Source organism: Ranitomeya imitator, chromosome 3 (genome assembly GCF_032444005.1).
Source record: "Ranitomeya imitator isolate aRanImi1 chromosome 3, aRanImi1.pri, whole genome shotgun sequence".
Classification (NCBI taxonomy): domain Eukaryota; kingdom Metazoa; phylum Chordata; class Amphibia; order Anura; family Dendrobatidae; genus Ranitomeya; species Ranitomeya imitator.
The window spans coordinates 401332015-401355312 of NC_091284.1; the positions used below are offsets into that span (position 1 = coordinate 401332015).

The following is a 23298-nucleotide window of genomic DNA, read 5'->3' on the forward strand; positions in this document are numbered from 1 at the left end:
CCTTTTTTGTTGTATACCGATGGTAGTCTTCATGGGTTGGGGGCACTACTAGCACAGGTGCAGGACGGCCGAGAACGAGTGATTTCTTATGGCAGCAGATCTTTAAGAGACTCCGAGCGAAATCCGGCTAACTACAGCTCATTCCGGCTGGAATTGCTGGCCCTGGTGTGGGCAATGACAGAACGCTTCGCCGAGTATCTAACAGGAGCTGAGGTGCTAGTCATGACAGATAACAACCCGCTAGCTCACTTAGAGAATGCAAAACTGGGGGCGTTGGAGCAGCGGTGGGTCGCCAGACTGGCCAAGTTCAATTACCGTATTAAATTTTGCTCTGGTCGAGAGAACGGCAATGCAGATGCATTGTCAAGAGTGCCCCTTGGGTCATCCGGGGAAGATGTTGACGAACAACTTGAGGATACTGAAACTCCAGCTTTGGGGCAAATACCTATCTTCCAAAGTGTGGTACACTCAAGTGGGGTGGCCACCGGGATGCCCTGTGTCCTGGGTAAAACACCCTCAGATTGGACAAGAGTCCAGGATGAGTGTCCGGACGTTGCACTTGTGCGCCGTTGGGTACAAAACAAGGCCTGGCCCAGTGCAGAGGACAAGGCTCAGTTGTCCATGGAAGGAATGAAACTCCTTCGACAATGGGATAAATTGTGTGTGGAACAAGGTCTTTTGTATCTTAAGGTGTACCTGCCATCGGAGCTGCAGTATCGGTACCAACTGATAATTCCTGTGGGGATGGGGCCAGTGGTCGCTCGTGAGGCGCATGAGAAGGGGGCCCATTTTGGAAGTGAAAAGACACTTCAGTGGTTGCAGCGAGTCCTCCACTGCCCTGAGTTGGGAGGGATGGTGGCCGACGCGTGTCGGCAGTGCCGAATTTGTGGGCTCAACAAAAGCCCTGAGCAGCGGGCTCCCACACAGTCTATTAAGACTTCAGCTCCACTGGAACTACTCATGATTGACTACGTGTTGATAGGGTACTCTACGTCAGGGTACTCCTATTGCTTGGTGATGACAGATCACTTTACCAAGTATGCTGTAGCGGTGCCGACAAGAGATCAGACGGCCAAGTCGGCGGCTGAGGCAGTGTGCCGACATTTCTTCCAAGTGTTCGGGTGTCCGCAGAGAATACATTCAGATCAAGGGGCCTGCTTTCAGGGGACGCTGATGAAAGAGTTGCACCAGCTCTATGGTATCGAGCAGTCGAGAACAACGCCTTACCACCCTCAGGGTAACGGGGCGTGTGAGCGTTTTAATCGGACCCCGTTGCAAATGTTGAGGTCCTTAGAGAGTCAGCAACAGACATGCTGGCCTGAGTATCTCCCCGAATTGATGTGGGCTTACAATAACAGGGTGCACAGTACTACTGGTTACTCACCACACATGTTGATGTTTGGTAGACCTGGCCGAGACATTGAGGATTTGAACATGCCAGATCCCTCCTCCGCCCCCCTTCGGACTGCATCCGAGTGGGTACGAGAGCATCGGCGGCGGTTGAGGGTGGTGCATCAGGTGGTGGGCGACCGCCTTCGCCAGGTGGTCCATAAGGACACGCGACCTGTACAAACAGAGCTGTTCTCTCCGGGAGACAGCGTGTTGGTGAGGACAAAACGACGGTCAGGAAAGCTGAGTGACCGATGGGAGGCGACACCGTATCTGATAAAAAAACAGGTGAACCCTGAGATTCCAGTGTACGAGGTCGAACCGGTGGGGACAGGGGGGCCAACCCGTAATTTGCATCGTAACATATTACAGCGGTGCTGGTTTGAAGATTCGGCGCCTACCCGCCTAGAGCCAGAGGCCATGTTTCAAGGGGCGGAAGCTCTGAATGATCTTGAGTTTGATGGTGTGCTTACTCCTGCGCCTGCTTATTTGCCCCCTGTGACCGATCTGGCCTCGGGTGATGAGAATGTTGGGGATATGGAGGATGTTGTTGAGGAGAGTGCATCAGGTCAACTGCTTGGTCCTGACGCTGTATCACAGGACATCGAGCCGCAGGAGGAGACAACTCCACTTACGCCCACTAACACGACCACGGAAGAGACTCTAGCTCCCTCTAAGGTCGCACCTGTTGATGTAGGACTCAGGAGAACTACACGATCTACGGCAGGAATACCGCCTCAGCGATATGCTCAAGATGAATTTGAGTGGGAAGGTATGTCGAGGATGCCAACCTCTAGTGGGGTGGCATGTAAGAGGGTGAACTGTAGTCCCACTGAGAGGGCACTAGGACCCTGTGGTTTTTGCCTGTTAGGTAAATTTCTTACTAGTCTGTTGTAGTATACAGTTCTCAGGAGACCTCGGAGTGGCACAGTGATTTCAGCTGCTGCTGAGCTAGTGTATCTTTGGGGTGCATCTGCCTTAATATTCTCCATATTACCTTGATTATTTTGCCTTTGAGTAAATACCGTTGGAGATTTCTGCCTTGGTCTTGGTTTGTGACTCACTGGATCTTATTCGGGACCTCTGGTCATTACACATGGAAACAAATTTTAACTGCCTGTGCATCTGAGGATTCACAGGTAGTTACTGAGGCGGCAGAATCCTGCAGCTGGGGCCCGCTGAGCAGAGGAAAAGGGGCCCCTCTGCAGGCCCCCTCTGCTCATCGGGCCCCATCCAGTAAGGGCAGTAATGCCCTGATGGCGACCCTGCTTAGGTCAGTGGGTTTGGGAAGAAGGATACTTATATTATAACTAGATGGTGGCCCGAATCTAACGCATCGGGTATTCTAGAATATGTATTTATGTATGTATATAGCAGCCACATAGTATATAGCACAGGCCACATAGTATATAGGAGCCATGTTGTATATAGCACACAAATGCTACGTGGCCTGTGCTATATACTATGTGGCTGCTATATAAATACATATTGTAGAATACCCGATGCGTTAATACAGGCCATGAAATATAATAACAGTGGCCACGCAGTATATAACACAGCCACGTACTATATAACACAGCCCACGCAGTATATAGCAGCCACGCAGTATATAACACAGGCAATGTAGTATATAACACAGGCCACGCAGTATATAACACTGGCCACGTAATATATAGCAAAGCTCACGCAGTATATAGCAGCCACGTAGTATATAACACTGTCCACACAGTATATAGCAGCCACGTAGTATATAACACTCCCCACGCAGTATATAACAGTGGCCACATAATATATAGCACAGCCCACGCAGTATATAACACTGCCTATGTAGTATATAGCAGCCACGCGGTATCTAACACAGCCCACGTAGTATACAGCAGTGTGGGTACCATATCCCTGTTAAAAAAATAATTAAAATAAAAATAGTTATATACTCACCCCCTAGGATCCACCGAAGCTCCGGCGATACGCGCGTGGCTGCCGCCATCTTCCAGTGTCCTGGTGACCCCTGCAAAGAAGGATGAGGCTGCTGTGCCCCATCTGCCCCCTGACAGGACACAGGAGCTCAATTCAGAAGACTGACGTTTATCAGAGCAGTTTGGAGGTGTAAGGCCATGTTGACACGTTGCGGTTTTTACCACGGATCCGCGGCGCTTTTGACGCTGCGGATCTGCAGCAGTGTCCCATGCGGTTTACAGTACAATGTAAACCTATGGAAAACCAAATCCACTGTGCACATGCTGTGGAAAAAAAACCGCACGGAAATGAAGCGTTGTTTTTTCCAAAGCATGTCAATTCTTTGTGCAGAACTGCAGCGTTTCTGCACCCATTGACTTGCATTGAGTCGGGCACTTCCGCAGCAAAACCGCATATGTAAAAAAGATCTGCGGTTTAGCTGAGGAGGAAACGCTGCAGTTCGGGAGGGGGGAAGAGTGTTGGCGGAGTGTGGGCGGTGACTGTGTGCGTGTGTGTGTGCGGGAGGGGTCTGCGAGCTCTCCATGCTGGGTCTGCGGGCTGTCCGGGTGGTCTGCTGGGTGTCCAGGGGTCTGCGGGCTCTCCGTGCCGGGTCTGCGGCCTGTCCGGGCTGTCTGTGGCCTGTCCGGGTGGTCTGCGGCCTGTCCGGGAGGTCTGCGGCCTGTCCGGGAGGTCTGCGGCCTGTCCGGGTGGTCTGCGGCCTGTACAGGGTGGTTTTCGGCCTGTCCGGTTGCGTGTGGCACTGTGCGTGTGCAGGCATCGTCCAATGGGACTACAAGTCCCATCGGGCTATGCCTGCTACAGTGACAGTGAGTCACACATTAGCCAATGATGGGACAGTAGTAATCTCATCATCCGGCTAATATGTTGAATATAAAAAAAACACAAACATACATACTACATACATGCAACATACTACATACATGCAACCTACTACATACATGCAACATACTACATACATACAACATGCAACATACTACATACATGCAACATACATACAACACACTACATACATGCAACATACATACAACATACATACAACATGCTACATACATACAACATACATGCAACATACATACAACATGCAGCATGCAACATACTACATACATACCACAAACTACACACATGCAACATACTACATACATACAACATACTACATACATGCAACATACATGCAACATACTACATACATGCAACATACTACATACATGCAACATACTACATACAACATACTACATACATACAGTACATATAACAGAGTACATACTCCCCATCACTTGTCACTTTGATCCCCGAAGCCATTGTCACCTGTAAAAAATATTAAAATAATAAACAAACAATATACTCCCTGATCCGCAGAAATCCAATTAAAATGAGTGTCCCACGACGATCTCCCGTGGAGAGCAGCAGCATCAGCTGATGCGACCTCTCTCCAGGGGCTACAGGAATACAATGAAGGTATCCTTCCGCACTGTATTCCACCGCCACTGTAAAAATTAGTCCCTAGTCTCACTTGTGGCACTGCTGTGTGAGAAAGTTCCCACGCAGCAATGCCATAAAGTGAGACCAATGAACTCAGGTAACCTCAGTGATGCACTGCAGGAGCCATTTTCTCCTGTCAGTGTCACTGGAGGTCCTATAGAGCAGTGACATCAACCGATGTCGCTGTTCTATAGGGGAGATCGTCGTGGGACACTCGTTATTAATTGGACTGCGTCGGACAGGTAGTATACCTTTTATTATTTTTAATTTTTTACAGGCGATCGAGTATGGTAAGTATGGTTAAATTAAGAATATTGAAATACTTTTTTCTGGCTGTGTCTTTATTTTTTTAACTCTTTCACTACTCTAGGATGGATAGGCGTCTTATTGACGCCTCTCCATTATTAACCCGGCTTAATGTCACCTTACAATAGCAAGGTGACATTAACCCCTTATTACCCCATATCCCACCGCTACTCAGGAGTGGGAAGAGAGGGGCTAAGTGCCTGAATTGGCGCATCTAACAAGCGCCATTTCTGGGGCGGCTGCGGGCTGGTATTTGTAGCCGGGGGGGCAATATCCTTGGCCCTTCTCTAGGCTAGGAATATCAGCCCGCAGCTGTCTGCTTAGCCTTTCTGGCTATAAAATAGCCAGTAAAGGCTATGCAGACAGCTGCGGGCTGATATTCATAGCCTGGGGGAGGCCATGGGTATTACCCCCTTCCCAGGGTACAAATATTGGCCCCCGGCCATCGGCTTTCCCCCTCTGGCGCAGAAAATTGCGCGGGAGCACACGCCGTTTTTTTTTTTTTTAATTAAACGTTCAGTAAGAAACATAGGCCTTGCTATTATATATCTATGGATATATCTATGGATATATCCATAGATAAATCTATATATCTATACATGGATAACTATGGATATATGTATAGATATATCTATAGATATAACTGTGGATATATCTAGGGATGGAAAACTATGACTATATCGATCTATAGATATATTTATAGATAGATAGATAGATATATCTGTCCATATATCTATCTGGCTACTTTCACACATCTGGTTTTTGTCGCCAAGCACAATCTGGCGAGTTTTGAAAAAAATGGATCGGTGTTTTTTTTCCACCGAATCCGTTTTTTCTCAAAGAGTCGTATTAGCGCCGGATTGTGCCTGATGGCCGCACGTTTCATCTGTTTTTTGCCGAGTCCATTAGAAAAGCTGTTTCCAGTGGACGGAGAAAACGTACAGAAAAACGTTTTTTTCTGTCCGGCGAAAAAACACCCAGTGATGGATCCGGCAAAAAACGTATGAAACTGAGATGTGAAATGACTAATCCGGCCTCCGAATCCGGTTTTTCATGCATTTTTCCATTGAAATCATGTACATTTTCCATTCTCTCTCTCTCTCTCTCTCTCAGAAAAACAGATCAGTTGCATCAGTTTTTCACTATTTGCAACGGATCCATTTTTTCAAAAATTCGCCGGATTCTGCCTGAAGGATAGATGTAGATAGATATATGGATAGCTGGCTACTTTCACACATCAGTTTGTTTCCGTCAGGCAGGATTGAGCAAATTTTTGAAAAAATGGATCCGTTGCAAATAGTGAAAAACTGATGCAACTGATCCGTTTGTTTTTTTAGAGAGAGCGCGAGAGAGACAGAATGGAAAATGTGCATGATTTCAATGGAAAAAAATGCATGAAAAAACAGATTCGGAGGGCGGATTCATCATTTCACATCTGTTTTATACGTTTTTCGCCGGATCCACTGCTGCGCGTTTTTTCGCCGGACAGAAAAAACTTTCCTCTGTACGTTTTCTCCGTCCGCCAGAAACAGTTTCTTTTGACAGATCCGGCAAAAAACAGATGAAACAATAATAAGTAACAAGGTGTACGATGCTTACCAACAGATAGATGGGAACGGGGGGGTTGGATAGAGGGACCCTCTACACCTTGTTACTTATTACTGTTCTCTAAATGGAAGATAGGTTGGTGTTATTTTCTTTCCAGCCACCTGATTGATGTATGCTGATTTTCAGATGCCCATTTTTGATGCATTGTTTTCCCTGGTTTATGGTCTTTGGACTTTTATTGTTATTTAAGGGATTGATGTGCATCTGTGGTGTGGGGATAGGTGCGGGTGGGGGACTTAGTAATCTGCATTGCTTGTGGTACTTTATGTATTGTTGTGACATTTTACCTTTCTATGAAATACTAAAACGAGATGATTGATTTTACTAGACATAATCAGTTTGCTCCTTTTTTCTCTTATTGTCTTCTGATATTGATTGGAGCCGATATTGTTTGATCGGGGGTTGTAGACAATTGGTGTTGCCATCCCGGTCTACAAGCATGTATATGGGATTTCTGTTGCTATTACGTGTGGACTGGAGCCTGTCAAGACACCGTCCATACACTTCACCAGCGCAGGCAGTCAGGCTCAGACACTCACCCCATGATGGCTGCTCCTGCTGCTCATTGACTCACTGACTGTAACTGCCTGGTGGAACACTGAACTGGGCCCGCGCTCAGTGGGGATTGGATGGTGGAAAGTCCTGCGCTCCTGTGGCTCAACACTGGTGGCCTCTCCCAGTCAGTCTGTGATAATGACGCTCCGGTTTATGTAAGCTCTGACCCCGGGCCCCTCCAGCTCACGGGCCCCATACACCAGTAAGGGTAATAATGCCCTGATGGCGGCCCTGCTCTGCATTATACTGCTTTCAGATTAGATGGCAAAAACCTGAGCACAGATTGCGTTTAATAGTTATGTTATAGCTGATACCTATGTTCTAAAACGTTTTCTACATAAGCTAGCCATCTCATTGTATAGTATTTTAACATTTTGCATATTCACTGAGAATTTTGTTGCAGGAAGTTGTTTTACAACTATCTCTCCTGAAACAACAATGTTCAGATGAACGGAGCCACTTGTCAGTCGCTGACATTTTTACCATGACATCTACAGTATGGGAATTCAGCCTTAGGCCTCATTTAGACATCAGTGATTGTTCTGGTGTTCAAATAACTGGTCCAATTTTAATGAGTTTTATCAGTGAATTTTTAACATGAAAGAATTGCAAGCTTTCAGAGCACAGGGGCTCCTTCTTCAGGCGGGATTACAAATTTTACTGCCCTTACTGGATTGGGCCTGATGAGCAGAGGGGGTCCGCAGCGGGGACCCTTTTCCTGAGTACGCTGATACCCAATATGTGGGGGGCAACCACCATTTTGGCGCATGGCAGAGCTTGGAAGGGAAGGAGCGCCATTTGGAATGCAGACTTAGATGGATTGGTCTGCAGGCGTCACGTTGCATTTGCAGAGCCCCTGATGTACCTAAACAGTAGAACCCTTCCACAAGTGACCCCATATTTGAACCTAGACCCCCCAAGGAACTTATCTAGATGTGTTGTGAGAACTTTGAACCCCCAAGTATTTCACTACAGTTTATAACGCAGAGCCGTGAAAATAAAAAATCATTTTTTCCTACAAAAATGGTTTTAACCCCCAAATTTTTAGTATCCCAAAGGTATCAAGTGAAATTGGACCCCAAATATTGTTGTCCAATTTGTCCTGAGTACGCTGATACCCCATATGTGGTTGGGAACCACCGTTTGGGCACATGGCAGAGCTCGGAAGGGAAGGAGCGCCATTTGGAATGCAGACTTAGATGGATTGTCTGCAGGCGTCACGTTGCATTTGCAGACCCCCTGATGTACCTAAACAGTAGAAACCCCACAAAAGTGACCCCATATTGGAACCTAGACCCCCAAGGAACTTATCTAGATGTGTTGTGAGAACTTTGAACCCCCAAGTATTTCACTACAGTTTATAACGCAAAGCCGTGAAAATAAAAAATAATTTTTGTCCCAAAAAAATGTTTTTTTTAGCCCCCCAAATTTTTATTTTCCCAAGGGTAACAAGAGAAATTGGACCCCAGAAGTTGGTGTCCAATTTGTCCTGAGTACGCTGATACTCGTTGGGGTAAACCCGTTTGGGCGCACGGGAGAGCTCGGAAGGGAAGGAGCACTGTTTTACTTTTTCAACGCAGAATTGGCTGGAATTGAGATCGGACGCCATGTCGCGTTTGGAGAGCCCCTGATGTGACTAAACAATGGAAAACCCCAATTCTAACTGAAACCCTAACCCAAACACACTCCTAATCCCAACCACACCCTTAACCCCAACCCTAACCACACCCCTAACTTTGACACACCCCTAACCCTAATCTCGACCGTAAATGTAATCCAAACCCTTACCCTAGCCCTAACCCTAATGAGAAAATGGAAATAAATACATTTTTTTTTTCCTAACTAAGGGGGTGATGAAGGGGGGTTCGATTTACTTTTATAGCGGGTTTTTTAGCGGATTTTTATGATTGGCAGCTGTCACACACTAAAAGACGCTTTTTATTGCAAAAAATATTTTTTGCGTTACCACATTTTGAGAGCTTTTATTTTTTCCATATTTTGGTCCACAGAGTCATGTAAGGTCTTGTTTTTTTGCGCGACGAGTTGACATTTTTATTGGTAACATTTTCGGGCACGTGACATTTTTTGATCGCTTTTTATTCCGATTTTTGTGAGGCAGTATGACAAAAAAACAGCTATTCATGAATTTCTTTTGGGGGGGGGCATTTATACCGTTCCGCGTTTGGTAAAATGGATAAAGCAGTTTTATTCATCGGGTCAGTACGATTACAGCGATACCTCATTTAGATTTTTTTTATGTTTTGGCGCTTTTATACGATAAAAACTATTTTATAGAAAAAATAATTATTTTTGCATCGCTTTATTCTTTATTATTTATTTTTTTTATTTTATTTATTTATTATTATTTTTTTATTTATATTATTTTATTTATTATTTTATTATTTATTATATTTATTTATTATTTATTATTTTCTATTTTTTCACTGATGACGCTGTATGGTGGCTTGTTTTTTTCAGTACAAGATGAAGTTTTCAGCGGTACCATGGTTATTTATATCTGTTTTTTTGATTGCGTGCTATTCCACTTTTTGTACGGCGGTATGATAATAAAGGGTTGTTTTTAAAAAATTTTTTTTATGGTGTTCACTGAAGGGGTTAACTAGTGGGACAGTTTTATAGGTCAGGTCGTTACGGATGCGGCGATACTAAATATGTGTATTTATTGTTTTTTTTTTAATTTAGATAATGGAATGTATTTATTGGAACAATATATATATATATATATATATATATATATATATATATATATATATATATATATATATATATATATATATATATATATATTTTTTTTTTTTCATTTAGGATTTTTTTTTTAACTTTTTTACTTTGCCCCGGGGGGCATCACATTATATTGATAGATCGCTGATCTGACACTTTGCTGTGCACTGTGTCAGATCAGCGATCACACAGGCACAGCAGGGAGGCTTACCAGCCGATTGCTCTGAGCAGGCGCTGGTAAGCCACCTCCCTGCAGGACCCAGATGCAGCCCTGTGGCCATTTTGGATCCGGGCCTGCAGGGGGGAGGAGGTAAGAGACCCTCGGAGCAACGCGATCACATTGCGTTGCTCTGAGGGTCTCAGGGAAGCACGCAGGGAGTCCCCTCCCTGTGCGATGCTTCCCTATACCGCCGGAACACTGCGACCATGTTTGATTGCAGTGTGCCGGGGGTTAATGTTCCGGGGGCGGTCCGTGGCTGCTCCTGGCACATAGTGCCGGATGTCAGCTGCGATAGTCAGCTGACACCCAGCCACGATCACGGATGCACTGATCGCACTGGACGTACTATCCCGTCACTGGGAATTAAGTCCCGGGTCACCTTGACGGGATAGTACGTCCAATGGGATTAAGGGGTTAAGAAACACCTTTATATTACACTTTTTCTTACTTTTGCTGCCATTTTTGGTGAAAAAGGTAAGAAAATACTGGTGGAAGTAGTTGTCAGGGCTTGTTACCTGACCCACCTGGGGGCTGGATGTGCCAGGAATCCTGTTACCTTACTCTCTGATAGTGATGAGCGAGTATACTCGTTACTCGAGATTTCCCGAGCACGCTCGGGTGTCCTCCGTGTATTTTTTAGTGCTCAGAGATTTAGTTTTCAGCGCCGTAGCTGAATTATTTACAGCTATTAGCCAGGATAAGTACATGTGGGGGTTGCCTGGTTGCTAGGGAATCCCCACATGTACTTATGCTGGCTAACAGATGTAAATCATTCAGCTGTGGCAATGAAAACTAAATCTCCGAGCACTAAAAAAATACTCGGAGGACACCCGAGCGTGCTCGGGAAATCTCGAGTAACGAGTGTATTCGCTCATGACTACTCTCTGACCCATTCTTTTTCAGGGGGGAACACCATTGGCCTCATCTGCCTAGGGTACCAAAATACCTTGCCCTGGTCCTGCTGACTAGAACAGGCTCAAACCAACTATATGCCGCTCTGAACGAGCCCTAATGGAGAGGGTGTTGAGCCTCATTCAGTAAATCTCTCTCAGGGCCTGCTCACACCAGTGTGTACATTGGCCAAGTGCTATCCTATTTTTCTCGTAAATCGGATGACATGCATCCATTCAAGTCTATGGGTGCATGGAAATCATCAGATTGCACTCGAATGAAATCCAAGTGTTGTCCTTTTTCCTCGAACTCACAGAATAGAGAAAATGGAGAAATTCTGTTCTCCATTTTCTTCTCAAAGTGCTACGATTCTCTCATCCGACAGAATGGGATCACACTAATCTGACACTGTGATCAAACTCAGATCAGAGTTTGGTTGGAGTCAGTGTCATTAAATAATCATTTTGATTCTCTCGCAGGAGAGAATACTCACTTGTGCCACCTAGCCTCAATGTTCGTAGGAATGACTCTTGAAATATCAGCAGTGTGTTTAATTCAAGTCTTGTATAAAAATAATTGCACATCCCCATGTTATCTTAACATCTGCTTCTATTTTTGGAGCAGGCAGTCAAAAGGTCAGAAATTTCCTTATTAGTTAAGATGGGTGGCCCTTGCGTTATTCCCAAGCGCCAGTGAGGGAGGATCTTCTAAATCTCACGTGGCACATTTTGTTGTAGCTTGTGGAATGCAAAAGCGTAACCCTTTCATTGCACACCGCTACTTGTACAGTGTCATTGTGGACATTTTGGAAACTTTTACAGCCACATTAGGTTTTCACATCTTTCCTATGTTTCAAGCATAATTGCAAAAAGACACTGGATACCTGATGATCTAATGTTATGTTTGTAAAATGAAAATATACTTGTAATCATTAGGATATGCTTTTTACATTGTCATGTTTTAGATTCTCTTGTTAAGCATCATCATTGAACGAAAAAAAAATCAGCCCAGTGTATTTTTTTTCTTTAATTTGTATTGAAAAGTGCGGTTGACTACTTTTTGTCAATACAGATGAAGCTTCAGAATTGTAACATAGCCCCCAAAAAGTATTTCTAAAGTGTGCCTTTTGGCATGTTGCTGCCTACGGAAGTCTATGGACAGCTCTTCAAATATATGGGGAGGCATTTTCCACCATGTACACTGCAAATGTGATGTGATTTCGGACCAAATAGCGTGGAAAGAATTGGCAATTTCCCTGTTTTATAACATTCGCTCTTTGTGGGCAAGTTGAGTAAAATCTTCCTAAATTGTGAGTTTGGGCCTCTATTAATCCTTCTTATTTTTTCAGCACTTCCCACAAAAGCTTAAGATCCGGGGAATTTAGAAATTAAGCCACCACCTTTGTAATGTTCCTCAAGCCATTTCAGAGCAAATTTGGATCAAAGTCCCTGAACTGTTTACCAAAACTGCCTGACCTTTCTGTGCTAGCAGGTTTAATTATGGCTGAACAGTATGTCCTGTGTCTGCTTGAGTGAGTAAATTGACAAGTAGGTGCTATAATCTCTGTTGTCAAAGAGCTGTGTCCATTCATTGCTCAGTATCAGACTGTGTATGGATAAATCCCGTTGACAAGAGGAATTGTAACATGCTGTTGTCAATAAGCATATGGCTAAAAGCAAAATCAATGTATACTTTTTTTTAGAATACATGGATTTAAAGGGCTTGTCTCATCTATATACATAATTGTCTAAGGGGTACTTCCGTCTGTCTGTCCTTCTGTCACGGTTATTCATTCGCTGATTGGTCTCGGCAGCTGCCTGTCATGGCTACCGCAACCAATCAGCAACGGCCACAGTCCGATTAGTCCCTCACCTACTTCCCTGCACTCACTGCCCGGCGCCCGCTCCGTAATCCCCTCCACTCACCGCTCACACAGGATTAATGGCAGCGGTAACGGCCCGCGGTGTAACGCACTCCGTTACCGCTGCTATTAACCCTGTGTGTCCCCAACTATTTACTATTGATGCTGCCTATGCAACATCAATAGTAAAAATATGTCATGTTAAAAATAATTAAAAAAAACCAAAAAACCTGCTATACTCACCCTCCACCGCCTTTCTCGCTCCTCGCCACGCTCCTGGGAACGCTCCATTGCAAGCGGCAGCTTCCCGTCCCAGGGCTGGTGTGCGACAAGGACCTGCCGTGACGTCACGGTCATGTGACTGCGACGTCATCATAGGTCCTGCTCACACCTGCCGCTTGCAGTGGAGCGATCCCGGGAGCATGGAGAGGAGCGGGAAAGGCGGCGGATGGTAAGTATAGCAGGACTTCAACAGGCTATAGGTGAGTATATGTTTATTTATTTATTTTTAAGTCACTATACTACGTGGCTCTGTGCTGGGCAATATACTACGTGACTGGGCAATATACTACGTGGCTCTGCTATATACTATGTGGCTGGGTAATATACTACGCGACTGGGCAATATACCGTACTACGTGGCTCTGCTATATACTGTGGCTGGGCAATATACTACGTGACTGGGCAATATACTACGTGACTGGGCAATATACTACCTGACTGGGCAATATACTACGTCGCTGGGCAATATACTACGTGACTGGGCAATATACTACGTGGTTGGGCAATATACTACGTGACTGGGCAATATACTACGTGACTGGGCAATATACTACGTTGCTGGGCAATATACTACGTGACTGGGCAATATACTACGTGACTGGGCAATATACTACGTGACTGGGCAATATACTACGTGGTTGGGCAATATACTACGTGACTGGGCAATATACTACGTGGCTGGGCAATATACTACGTGACTGGGCACTATACTACGTGACTGGGCAATATACTATGTGGTTGGGCAATATACTACGTGACTGGGCAATATACTACGTGACTGGGCAATATACTACGTGACTGGGCAATATACTACGTGGCTGGGCAATATACTACGTCGCTGGGCAATATACTACGTGGCTGGGCAATATACTACGTCGCTGGGCAATATACTACGTGCCTGGGCAATATACTACATGGACATGCATATTCTAGAATACCCGATGCGTTAAAATCGAGCCACCATCTAGTCTTCTATATAAACCCTAAGACTAGGTATTTTTTGACATCCGAGAAATGTTTTGTTAATTAGAGTATGATCAGAGTGTGAGAATACTGAGCTCCGATTCTCTTCGATAAGAAGAGGCTGGAGAATAACATTTCTCCATTGTGTCAGTATGTGGAAATCGGATTTCACTCAATTGTCATCTAAGTGCAGTGAGATGGCTTCCTTCCACTCATTGCCTTGCGTGACCAAGTGCGATCCAAATATCGCTTCAAACTCTGTCCATGGAAAGAAATCGGACATATGCACAGCCCCATAGCATAATATTGGTCCAAGTGCGATCCGATGTTTAGCCGGATCGCACTCGGACCCATAATACCGTTGTCTGAACGAGCCCTGGGGCTAAACAGGAGTATGGTGTTTCAGTGGTAAAATCCACCTTGTGTATACCTTCTACTAGCCAATGGGCATTATGTATTCTTGTGCTACTTAGCAAAAACAGTAAATCTTGTAGGGAAGACTCTGTTTAGCCAATTCTCAATGCTAGCTGGAGCACTGCTGGTGTGCTGGTATGGCAGAGATGTTTATGAACAGTGCAGCAAGTCCTTGAGGAGTCACTGAGTAATGGAGAGGTTAATAGTGTTCAGACTATCTGCAGCACTGTTTCCTTTTATTTATCTTAGCAGAGACAGAAGGGTATGAAGCAGTCTATGGAGACGCTGGATATTGTCAAGCACACGGCTCTTTGCTTTTCGGGGTGGCCTTTAAAAACTGAGGCCTATTTGATCTTTTATTTTTTTAGAAAACAGGGACAAAGTAGACTTTGCTCAGTTGTCATTTTAAAAAACCCAATACTACGCTCCTTGATATGGATACAAGTTGGAAATCCTCAGAAAGTGGTAGACCCCTACAGGGTAAGTGTGGAATGCTATGTACAGTCAGATATGTGATGACATGATTGTTGGACAGGTTAGAAGAAATAGCAGGGGCACATGCCGGCTAGTGTGGTACAGCCAAACCTGACTTGTGGCTTACTGTCTGAATGGAACCACACTGTACGTTTTGCAAAATGAAAGTGAAGGATGTTAAAGAACCCGTCTATATAAGCCTGGGAATACATATAGATGTGATAGAAAGGGGTACGTCTGTCAACCCCCCTTTTTGTAGCATGTTTAGTCACAAAGCCATATAACAGCTAAATGCCATGGTTTGGGCAATTGTATCCAGTGATCAAAATGTCATTTCTGCACAAATCAGTCAAATGGCATGTACCTAACCTTTCAGCAACATGAAGTTCCTCTTTCGCTGCCTGCAAGCTCTGGAAATGCTTAGAGACTGCAAAAAGTGTCTAGGGTAGGAGACAGTGGTATAGGGTGCAGGGGCAGTTTGTTTTTCTCTGTATTGAGACTGCAGGTGCAATAGTAGGGGCAGAGGTGTGGAGACAACTGATGGCTCATAGCTTGGAGAATAGTAGCACAGCAGAGTTTAGCACTGCCATCATACCAGGAGCATTCACACGTGCATGGGATTGATAAAAACTCATTCATGAGCGGTAAGAGTGACTATGCTTTCACTTTCCCCTTTCCTGTGTTTGTGAAAAAGTATACAGTTATTGTCTATCCCATTGTATATAAAAAATACCAGTACATCACTGTTGGGTCTGCCGTGATTCATGGTGGCTCTGTCAGTGGTGAGGGGCTAGTCCCCATAATATACAGCAGACTACTGCATGTGTTTCCATCAATGGACCTTTGAGTGCTTGTTTTTTGTGTGGATAGCTTACGCTTTCATTCATACCATTTTGAGGTATACAGTACATGGCATTTTCACTTTACTATTTTAAAGGGAAGTGTGTTGATAAAAAAAAAAAACGCAATTCTGACTTTTTATTATTTTTTGTCACTGTTGCATTTACCAATAGGGTTAATTCATATATTTTGATATATCCTCTACCTCTCTGGCCCAGATGTCACCTCTCTGCTGTCCAGAATCCCGAAGTGTCTGTCAGCCATATCCTCATTCTTCACCTCTCGCTTCCTAAAACTCAATGTAGACAAAACAGAGCTCATCATCTTTCCCCCATATGACGTATCCCCCCTATCTGACCTATCTATTATGGTAAACGGCATCACGCACTCTCCCGCACCTGAAATCCGCTGCCTCGGGGTAACTCTCGACTCTGCCCTGTCCTTCAAACCGCACGTCCAAACTCTTGCCACCTCCTGTCGCCTCCAACTCAAAAATATTGCCAGTATCCGTTCCTTCCTCAGCCTACAATCTACCAAAACTCTTGTGCATGCCCTCATCATTTCCCGCCTCGACTATTGCAACAACCTCCTCTGTGGCCTCCCCGCTAACTCTCTTGCACCACTCCAGTCTGTCCTCAACTCTGCTGCCCGGCTAATCCACCTCTCTCCTCGCTACTCCCCTGCTTCTCCCCTCTGCAAATCCCTCCACTGGCTCCCAATTCCCCAACGAAACCAGTTCAAACTACTAACACTGATCTACAAAGCCGTCCACAACCTGTCCCCTCCCTATATCTCTGAACTAATCTCCCAATATCTTCCCTCACGTAATCTTCGATCCTCCCAAGACCTCCTACTCTCCTCCACACTTATTCGTTCCTCACACAACCGCCTCCAAGATTTCTCCCGAATATCCCCCATCCTCTGGAATTCCATGCCTCAACACGTCCGACTATCGACCACCCTCGGCTCCTTCGGACGGAACCTGAAAACCCATCTCTTCAAGAAAGCCTACAGCCTGCAATAACCATTCTGCCGCCTCGCCATCGCCTCGCCAGAGCCGCTGCCTCGCCCCTTCCTTCTGCTTCTTCCCCACTATCCCATAGAATGTACAGTAAGCCCGCAAGGACAGGGTCCTCTCCCCTCTGTACCAGTTTGTCAATGTACATTTGTTTACTGTAGACTATATCTATAACTCTGTATGTAACCCCTTTCTCATGTACAGCACCATGGAATGGTGCTATATAAATAAATAATAATAATAATATATCCGACTTTCGCGAATGTGGAGATACCAATTTGTTTTTGTTATTTTAATGATGACACTTAGTTTGAGTGTCCCAGCATGTACTTAGAATTGAGAGTCCTCACTGGTTGGTACCCTGTATCAGACATCCCTGTATCAGAAGCCAATCAACCGTTCAACATACCTTAACCCCTTAGCGACCGCCGATACGCCTTTTAACGGCGGCCGCTAAGGGTACTTAAACCACAGCGCCGTTAATTAACTGTGGAAAAAGTAAATAGCGCCCCCCAGAGTCGGATTTTCTCCGGGGTCTCGGCTACCAGGGGTAGCCGAGACCCCAGAGAACATGATTCGGGTTTTTTTTTACCGACCCCGCATTTGCGATCGCCGGTAATTAACCGTTTACCGGCGATCGCAAAAAAAACAAAAACGCGATCTCTTTTTAATTTCTCTGTCCTCCGATGTGATCGCACATCAGAGGACAGAGAAAAGGGGTCCCAGATAGCCCCCCGATACTCACCTATCTCCCCCGGTGCTCCTCGTGGCTCCCGGTAGGCGCCGCCATCTTCAAAATGCCGGCCGGCACCGGGAGAATCTTTGGGGTCTCGGCTGCCGGGGGTAGCCGAGACCCCAAAGAACATGATCGGGGTCGGTTTTACCGACCCCTGTTTTGCGATCGCTGGTAATTAACCGTTTACCGGCGACCGCAAAAAAAAAAAATCAAAGTGTAATTCTCTGTCCTCTGATGTGATTGCACATCAGAGGACAGAGAAATAGGGGGATTCGGGGACCCTATTATACTTACCGGTGTCCCTGGATCCTCCTGCTGCTCCTCCTGGCTGCCGGGGAAAAGAAAATGGCGGGCGCATGCGCAGTGCGCCCGCCATCTATCGCCATCTGCCGGCCGACAGGAGAAGAGCAGTTGGGGTTAAAATTAGGGTTAGGGCTAGGGTTAGGGCTAGGGCCTGGGTTAGGGCTAGAGTTAGGGTTAGGGTTGGGGCTAAATTTAGGGTTAGGGTTGGGGCTAAATTCAGGGTTAGGGTTCTTTCACACTTACGTCGGTACGGGGCCATCGCAATGCGTCGGCCCGACATACCGACGCACGTTGTGAAAATTGTGCACAACATGGGCAGCGGATGTAGTTTTTCAACGCATCCACTGCCCAATCTATGTCCTGGGGAGGAGGGGGCGGAGTTACGGCCACGCATGCGCGGTCAGAAATGGCGGACGCGACGTACAAAAAAACGTTACATTGAACGTTTTTTGTGCCGACGGTCCGCCAAAACACAACTGATCCAGTGCACGACCGACGCGACGTGTGGCCATCCGTCACGATCCGTCTGCAATACAAGTCTATGGGCAAAAAAACGCATCCTGCGGGCACATTTGGAGGATCCGTTTTTTGTCCAAAACGACGGATTGCGATGGATGCCAAACAACGCAAGTGTGAAAGTAGCCTTAGGGCTAAAGTTAGGGCTAGGGTTGGGGCTAAAGTTAGGGTTAGATTTGGGGTTAGAGTTTGGATTAGAGTTGGTATTAGGGTTAGGGTTGGCATTAGGGTTACGCTTGGGATTAGGGTTAGGTTTAAGATTAGGGTTAAGGTTAGGGTTGTGATTAGGGGTGTATTGGGATTAGGGTTAGGTTTGAGATTAGGATTAGGGGTGTGTTGGATTTAGGGTTTTGATTAGGGTTATGGTTAGGGTTGACATTAGGGTTGTTTTGGGGTAAGGGTTGTGATTATCGTTAGGGTTAGTGATTAGGATTATGGATCGGGTTGGGATTAGGGTTAGGGGTGTGTTGGGGTTAGGGTTGGAGCTAGAATTGGGGGGTTTCCACTGTTTAGTTACATCAGGGGGTCTCCAAACACGACAGCCAATTTTGCGCTCAAAAAGTCAAATGGTGCTCCTTCCCTTCTGAGCTCTGCCGTGCGCCCAAACAGTGGGTTACCCCCACATATGGGGCATCAGCATACTCGGGATAAATTGGACAACAACTTCTGGGGTCCAATTTCTCCTGTTACCCTTGTGAAAATAAAATCTTGGGGGCTACAAAATCTTTTTTGTGGAAAAAAAAATATTTTTTTATTTTCACGACTCTGCATTCTAAACTTCTGTGAAGCACTTGGGCATTCAAAGTTTTCACCACACATCTAGATAAGTTCCTTGGGGGTCTAGTTTCCAAAATGGGGTCACTTGTGGGGGGTTACTACCGTTTAGGTACATCAGGGGCTCTGCAAATGCAACATAACGCCCACAGACCATTCTATCTAAGTCTGCATTCCAAAACCGCGCTCCTTCCCTTCCGAGCCCTGCCGTGCGCCCAAACAGTGGTTTACCCCCACATATGGCACATCAGTGTACTCGGGATAAATTGGACAACAACTATTGCAGTCCAATTTCTCCTGTTACCCTTGTGAAAATAAAAACTTGGGGGCTACAATCTTTTTTGTGGAAAAAAAATATATTTTTTATTTTCACGACTCTGCATTCTAAACTTCTGTGAAGCACTTGGGCGTTCAAAGTTCTCACCACACATCTAGATAAGTTCCATGGGGGGTCTAGTTTCCAAAATGGTGTCACTTGTGGGGGGTTTCCACTGTTTAGGCACATCAGGGGCTCTCCAAACGCGACATGGTGTCCAATCTCAATTCCAGACAATTCTACATTGAAAAAGTAAAACGGCACTCCTTCTCTTCCAAGCTCTGCGGTGCGCCCAAACAGTGGTTTACCCCCACATATTGGGTATTGACGTACTCAGGAGAAATTGCACTACAACTTTTGTTGTCTAATTTCTCCTGTTACCTTTGTGAAAATAAAAATTTGGGGGCAAAAAGATCATTTTTGTAGAAAAAATTCGATTTTTTATTTTCACGGCTCAACGTTATAAACTTCTGTGAAGCACATGGGGGTTCAAAGTGCTCACCACACATCTAGATAAGTTCCTTAAGGGGTCTAGTTTCCAAAATGGTGTCACTTGTGGGGGGTTTCCACTGTTTAGGCACATCAGGGGCTCTCCAAACGCGACATGGCGTCCAATCTCAATTCCTGCCAATTCTTCATTGAAAAAGTAAAACGGCGCTCCTTCACTTCCAAGCTCTGCGGTGCACCCAAACAGTGGTTTACCCTCACATATGGGGTATCGAAGTATACAGGAGAAATCGCACAACAACTTTTGTGGTCTAATTTCTCCTGTTACCCTTGTGAAAATAAGAATTTGTGGGCGAAAAGATCATTTTTGTGTAAACAAATGCGATTTTTTATTTTCACGGCTCTACGTTATAAACTTCTGTGAAGCTCTTGGGGGTTCAAAGTGCTCACCACACATCTAGATAAGTTCCTTAAGGGGTCTAGTTTACAAAATGGTGTCACTTGTGGGGGGTTTCCACTGTTTAGGCACATCAGGGGCTCTCCAAACGTGGCATGGCGTCCGATCTCAATTCCAGCCAATTCTGCATTGGAAAAGTCAAACGGCGCTCCTTCGCTTCCAAGTTCTGCGGTGCGCCCAAAAAGGGGTTTACCCCCACATATGGGGTATTGGCGTATTCAGGAGAAATTGCATAACAAAATTTATCGTTACATTTCTGTTTTTACACTTGTGAAAATAAAAAAAATGGTTCTGAATTAAAATGTTTGCAAAAAAAAGTTAAATGTTCATTTTTTCCTTCCACATTGTTTCAGTTCCTGTGAAGCACGTAAAGGGTTAATAAACTTCTTGAATGTGGTTTTGAGAACCTTGAGGGGTGCAGTTTTTAGAATGGTGTCACACTTCGTTATTTTCTATCATATAGACCCCTCAAAATGACTTCAAATGTGATGTGGTCCCTAAAATAAAAGGTGTTGTAAAAATGAGAAATTGCTGGTCAACTTTTAACCCTTATAACTCCCTAACAAAAAAAAATGTTGTTTCCAAAATTGTGCTGATGTAAAGTAGACATGTGGGAAATGTTATTTATTAACTATTTTTTCTGACATATCTCTCTGATTTAAGGGCATAAAAATACAAAGTTTGAAAATTGCAAAATGTAAAAAATTTTCGCCATATTTCCGTTTTTTTCATAAATAATCGCAAGTAATATAGAAGAAATGTTACCACTAACATGAAGTACAATATGTCACGAAAAAATAATCTCAGAATCAGCGGGATCCGTTGAAGCGTTCCAGAGTTATAACCTCATAAAGTGACAGTGGTCAGAATTGCAAAAATTGGCTCGGTCATTAAGTACCAAATTGGCTCTGTCACTAAGGGGTTAAATGGGACAGTTTACATCCAAAACACATAAAAAACTCTATTGTCTACAGCCAAGCCATCAGATACAATCGTAACTAAATATTTTTCTATCTACTGGCTAACACGGTACCAAGATATATATCTTTCCTGTACCAGCATGTACTGGGATTCTCAAAAGAAGCATCCTAAAAAAAAAAAAACTAGGGGAAAAAAAAAGAAAAGCAGTTAGACCGTGAAGTTAGGGAAGAACAGGGATTTTTTAATTCAAGTGTATTAGAAAATAGTTTAGATTATGGCGCTAATACGGATTTAGGATGAAAATTACTTTGGACTTCGGACTACCCCTTAACACTTTGGAGATCCACACAGATATTTTCAGCAGAGAGTGGATGAGATGTGATGAAATGCCACCCACTACTCTGTTACTATAAGCCACAATGGATTTTCTGCCTAGAAAGTCCATATTGTGCCCACGCCATGTGAACATATGCTAATATGTGGCAAGACCTTGAAGGCTTATGGTAAAAAAAAAAGCACTGCAGTTTGCTTTAACGGGATAAAAAGATAAAACGTATTGTGTAAATACATCTTTATAGGGAAATATTTCCATCATAGAGGCATGGTTTAAAAGCGACAAAAATGATGCATTTTCCCAATTTTTGACATACTTTATATAAGCTATCAGTAGATTTAGAAACCAGTACATAAGGTCTACAATGCACCCGGCTGTCTGCTGGCTCAGCAATAATCAATGGCACATTTGTTATCTTCACCAGGAAGACTTCCTGGACTCCCTTCCTCACAGTTCATGTGGCTGCGCAAGTATTGGCGAAGAAGTCTTCCAAACCTTAACAGCCTCTTATTGAACAGTCTGACGCACATAGAAGCTCCTGAACAAAACAATGTCTTCATAGAGAAAGTTGAGACGGGTATGTAATGATTCAGACATCTGATCTGTAATGCTTGTGTATGCATTCCTCACAGCTTTAAAAAATAAGAAAGCAGGATACATAAAGAGACTATTTTTATATGCCCCCAAAATACATTGCCCCACACAATGCTATCCCACAGACTCTCCCAAACTCCAGGGTGGGCCATTTATATGGATACACCTAAATAAAATGGGAATGGTTGGTGATATCAACTTCCTGCTTGTGGCACATTAGTATATGGGAGGGAAAAAACTTTTCAAGATGGGCGGCCATTTTGAAGTTGGCCATTTTGGATCCAACTTTATTTTTTCCAATGGGAAGAGGGTCATGTGACACATCAAACTTATGAAAGAATAAAGTTACGTTAATAATCAATGAGTTATTTACAAGTTTATGACCACTTATAAAATGTATTCAAAGTGCTGCCCATTGTGTTGGATTGTCAATGCAACCCTCTTCTCCCACTCTTGACACACTGATAGCAACACCGCAGAAGAAATGCTATCACAGGCTTCCAGTATCCGTTGTTTCAGATGCTGCACATCTCGTATCTTCACAGCATAGACAATTGCCTTCAGATGACCCCAGCATCTGAAACAACGGATACTGGAAGCCTGTGCTAGCATTTCTTCTGTGGTATTGCCATCAGTGTGCCAAGAGTGGGAGAAGAGGGTTGCATTGACAATCCAACACAATGGGCAGCACTTTGAGCACATTTTATAAGTGGTCATAAACTTGTAAATAACTCACGAAAGAATAAAGTTATGTGAAAACCAAGCATACCATTGTTTTTCTTGTGAAATTCTCAATAAGTTTGAGGTCTCCCATTTAAAATAATAACTACTACTAACGGCTAAATCTAATAGTCACTACTCCCTGCTGATTCCTCTGGATCT

The 23298-nt window shown here is 44.5% G+C and overlaps 1 protein-coding gene across 4 annotated transcripts in view; it reads left to right on the forward strand.

Moving 5' to 3' along the window:
• Nucleotides 1-23298, forward strand: part of INPP5B (inositol polyphosphate-5-phosphatase B) — a 299917-nt gene that overhangs the window by 106432 nt on the left and 170187 nt on the right. For 3 of the 4 annotated variants that reach the window (XM_069757108.1, XM_069757101.1, XM_069757102.1), the window contains one exon: nt 22247-22399. In XM_069757108.1, the coding sequence (XP_069613209.1) occupies nt 22247-22399 (153 nt within the window). Of the gene's footprint in view, nt 1-14997; nt 15167-22246; nt 22400-23298 lie in introns of those variants that run through there. The other variant, XM_069757103.1, reaches the window with a different exon arrangement.